The sequence below is a fragment of the Orycteropus afer genome, unplaced genomic scaffold (genome assembly GCF_000298275.1).
Source record: "Orycteropus afer afer isolate SDZICR_OR568_19922 unplaced genomic scaffold, OryAfe1.0 scaffold00037, whole genome shotgun sequence".
NCBI lineage: Eukaryota > Metazoa > Chordata > Mammalia > Tubulidentata > Orycteropodidae > Orycteropus > Orycteropus afer.
This window is the reverse complement of record NW_006921624.1, coordinates 4,568,126-4,572,439: the sequence shown is the minus strand read 5'-3', so window position 1 is coordinate 4,572,439 and position 4,314 is coordinate 4,568,126. Positions and strand designations below refer to the sequence as shown.

The following is a 4,314-nucleotide window of genomic DNA, read 5'->3' as shown; positions in this document are numbered from 1 at the left end:
CTCCAACCCAAATAAAATCAGGGATCAGACAAAAACTGTAGTATCACCTTCTGCACACCTCAGTAAAGCCAGTGCTGGAAGGAATCTTAGAAATCACTTAGGTTAACACCTAGCTTTATAGACAGAAAACTGTGTTCCAATAAGTGATATGCCTGAGGCCACAGACTTTCAAAGGACCACAGCCAGTCTCCAATCTTCCAGCTGAGTGACTTCTACTAGGACATGTCACCTCTGTGCAATTGCCCAGGTTGTGGGGGACTGAGACACGGCTTCCTCTATATGGAAACAAAAAAACTACACAACTCCCTCACATCTTAGACATGTGTAATCTTGACTCTGTCAAGCACCGGGGTTTAGAATGAGTTATGAACAATCAATTTGCAGAACTGGATGTGCACTGGAAGACAGATTTTCTTTAGAACTAGTATTTGGTGGACAGTTTGAATGTCACAGGAATCTGTGGTCTTCGTAACACTAGCTCTTAAAAATCTAAGCCCCATGTGCAAGAAGTTGTTGTAACTCATAGCACCTTTGCTTCAACTTCAAAAGAAAAAAAGGCTATGGTAAAAAGCTTTAGTAACAGATTGAATATGATTTTATAGGCAACCAACTAGTAGGTTAATGAATCAATTTAATGTTGTTTACTTAAAACCAATATTCCAGTCAAGAAAGATGAACCCCAAATGCATCCTCTGATACTGATGAACATAACGAAGTACAAACGAAGTCAATGATGTACCCCATGAGCATGCTGGCTGTGTGTCAATGAAACAGGCCCTCCCCCGCCCCGAGCCCTGGCCCTCTGGCAAACATAGATAAATGATTGTGCACTGCGTGATGATACCATTAGGTGAGAACTTTGGTTCATGCAGTCAGCTGCCACGGAGGTTGCACTCAAAACCCGCAGCCCTGGCATCCAAAGTCAGCCAGTGGTGGTGGCTCGTGGCCTCAGCCGTGCTCCTTCCACAACACCAGGTGAATACTGTGGTCAGGCATGCTGGTGGCAAAGACCAAGCCTGCGTCATTGTGCCCGTCCAGTCCGTTCAGCCAGGATGCTTCACCCGCCAGAAAGCTTGAGCCTCTCTTTGACTTCCTGTACTCTGGCAGAGGCCAGCGGCTAATCAGGCTCTCTGTCCGCAAGTCCATGATGTATAGGTAGCGGTTGTCAAACAGCAGGGCAAAGATCTCTCCAAAGCCAAGCAAGGCCAAGTTTGCTATCTCAGGAGTCTTGATGACCCTACAAAGATGAGAGTTAGGGACATGAACCAGAAAGCAACTTTATTTCTGTGTTTATGCTACTGTAACCTTTTCTAGAGACTTCCACTGAAAATCAGTATAAAATTCAATAAAACTTAAGAGTTAAATGAATGTTTTTAATTAAAAAAAAAAAAAGTACGACAAAAAGCTCGGTCCACTTTGAATAAAAAGGCTGGTGGGGTGGTGGTGCCTTCAGTCTGATAACACAGGCATGTAAGGGGAAAGAAAGGCAGTGTCTGATGACAGTTTATGGAAGCACAAAATATCCAGACATCCAGGCTGGAAAGGATTTTACAGACTTATGTAAAAGTCTCATTTTCAAGATACAGAAGCTGAAGCCCAGACAGGATAAATAATTTGACTAAGGTCTCACAATTACCTCCCAGTTAGACCTAGACCATAAGATTCAACTAGTCAAAGCCTAGATACTGGAATATGGGAAACATCCTGAAATCCAGAACAAAATCTGAAAACCAAGTGACTGAAGTGTTAGTCTATCTAGCAGGTAACAAACATTTTAAGTTTCTTTCTAAAAACAGTTGTTGTTGTTATGTGCCATCGAGTCAGCCCCGACTCATAGTGACCCCTCCTTGGGTTTCCGAGGCATTATCACTACGGAAGTAGGATTGCCCAACCTTCCTTCTGAGGAGTGGCTGGTGGGTTTGAACCGCCAGCCTTCTGGTTAGCAGTCAAGTGCTCTTAGCCACTATGCTACCAGAAAAACAGTACAGGCTGAAAATATTAGAACTTTTCCAAATAATTCACAAACATTTACTAATACAAGAGTCACAAGAAGTTAGAGAAAAATAGAGGAACTGGGAGGATAGCTGTAACCTTCTCAGGTTGTTAGTATCCAAAATCATCAACAATAGAGGCACAAAATGGAAAAGACAACTAAAATTAAAAAAGATAAAAAAAATGTGTTATCGTCAAGTTTACTGCTGTTAACCATTTGTGCCACCCAGGGACTCTATGTGCAATTTCAAAAAGGCAAAAGGTCGACAAGGAAAGCTCATGTCTTCTTTACAGGCATTTGGAAAAGAGCTTTTAGACAAAGATGTACAATTGTGCTCCATGACACATGGCTGGCACCCTGTAAAGAGGAGAGTTTGTTTAGTCTATGTTTTAGGAAGGACACTACCAAGTCAATGTATGTTCAAGACATCAACCAGAATGGGGAAGGTTTGGGAACCAGGACCAGGAAGAAATAGCTCAAGGACTTATAGCTGAGGGGGGAGGGAGTCTTGGCAGGAGCAGGGAAACTAAACAGGACTGTCACTTTTTAATAGTGAAGTGTGAGAGGTGGTCAGAAGGCAAAGTAGGACCAAAGGTAAAGAGTCACACAGAAGATTTCTGCCTGGTATTAGGAAGGGAGAAGACATTTATTTTTCATTAGCATCTACTGTGTGCCAGGCAGTGAACTTCATAGTGAAGTCTATCATACATCATGGCAGTTTTCTATTATACAAGTGAATAAACTGGGGCTACCAAAGTAAAATGTCTTGCCATGTTCACACAGTTAATACACTGCAGATGTGGTATTTAAGCTCAGGTCTGTCTGACTCCAGAACCCATGCTCTGTTCTCTGCATCTGACTGCTTCCTACGAGGAAGGCAATGACCATCTCCAGTTGATGTGTATACCTCTGCTGAACGAATGGGTAAGTGCACACACAACAGGTTTTAAGTGAACAAATGTTAGCAAGTGCCTTATGTGTCAGAAATGAAATGGGAAGAAATGAATAAGACAGTCTCTGCCCTACAAATGAGGCGTACACAGCATACAGGCAACTGTCAGAGAGTGTGAGGACACTTTCAGCACAAACAAGAATATAATGGGACATCAAAGAGTAAGCAAATCATTCTACCTTTTATCATCTAGACCTGGCAGAGTATTTTCTCCTTCCTAGAGAAGAAACGGAGCTAGGCATTCCAGATTGAGAGAATACTACTGAAGGCTTCTCTAAATTTTACCAATTTTCTATCATGAGCATGTATTTCTCTTAGAATTGATCATCTTATCTCTGAAAAAAAGATTCTGTGATACTGAAATATCAACAGGGGCATCATTTCTATGATATGAAACTATGCAAACAGTTAACAAGTGCTGGCCCCCATCCTGAAAAGCAGATCAGAGGATGGGTTTACCTGAGATGGAAAATGGACGAAATTCCTGCACTCAGAAAAAAGCTTCAAGAGGTAAGCATTTAGATGGAAATGTCTGAGAAGAACATTCATGCAAAACCATTCACTGAAGCATTTAGTGAACATACCCTGTGGTACAAGCCTTTATAAACACGCCTACAAGAGAGCCTGACACCCCAGGGAAAAATTGGAATTGTGATTAAACCTTAACGTAAAGGGAAAATAGGAGTTTTTATCAGTGTACATCCCTCATTTTCCACTTGGATGACTCATGTTAATTCATCAACAGTTTGTTGAGACGCTAGTGAATGTTAAAAAACCAAAAACCAAACTCACTGCCCTCAAGTCAATTCTGACTCATAGCAAACCACCCCCCCCACCCCGGTTCCCAAGGTGGTATCTATGGAATTAGATTGCCCAATCTTCCTTCCAAGAAGTGGCTGATGGATATGAACTGCCAGCCTTCTGGTTAGCAGTCAAATGCCTTAGGTACTACGCCACCAGAGCTCCAGATATGTAGCAGTAAATAAGACAAAGTTCCTCATACTCAACCTGCCCCAAACTGAACTTATTAGCCAAACATGTTCCTCTTCTTTACTTCCTTTTTCATTTACCCAGTTGTTCAAAGCCAGAAAACATGGCAATCACCTGATTGTTCTCCTTACTCAAACCGCAAATTCAATCACCAAGAGATAATGACCTCCTGAATGTTCCTCTAATTTATTCACTACGATCCCCATTGCCACAACTCTGATTCAAGACATCATCTTTTTCCTGCGGGCTTGGGACCATAGTCGCAGGGGACATCAGGCTCACTTGGCATAACATACTATACAAAACATTGTTCCACCTACTACTTTGGCGAGTAGCGACTGGGACCTTAAAAGCTAGGAAGCTGCCATCTAGATGCAAC

General features: G+C 42.1%; 1 protein-coding gene across 1 annotated transcript in view; it reads right to left on the bottom strand.

The window, feature by feature from the left end:
* Window positions 1-948: 948 nt before the first annotated feature.
* The window catches only part of FBXW2 (F-box and WD repeat domain containing 2), a 30,084-nt gene continuing 26,718 nt past the window's right edge, over window positions 949-4,314 (bottom strand). Inside the window, 1 exon segment of the mRNA XM_042780390.1 lies at window positions 949-1,237. Within this exon segment, the coding sequence (XP_042636324.1) occupies window positions 949-1,237 (289 nt within the window).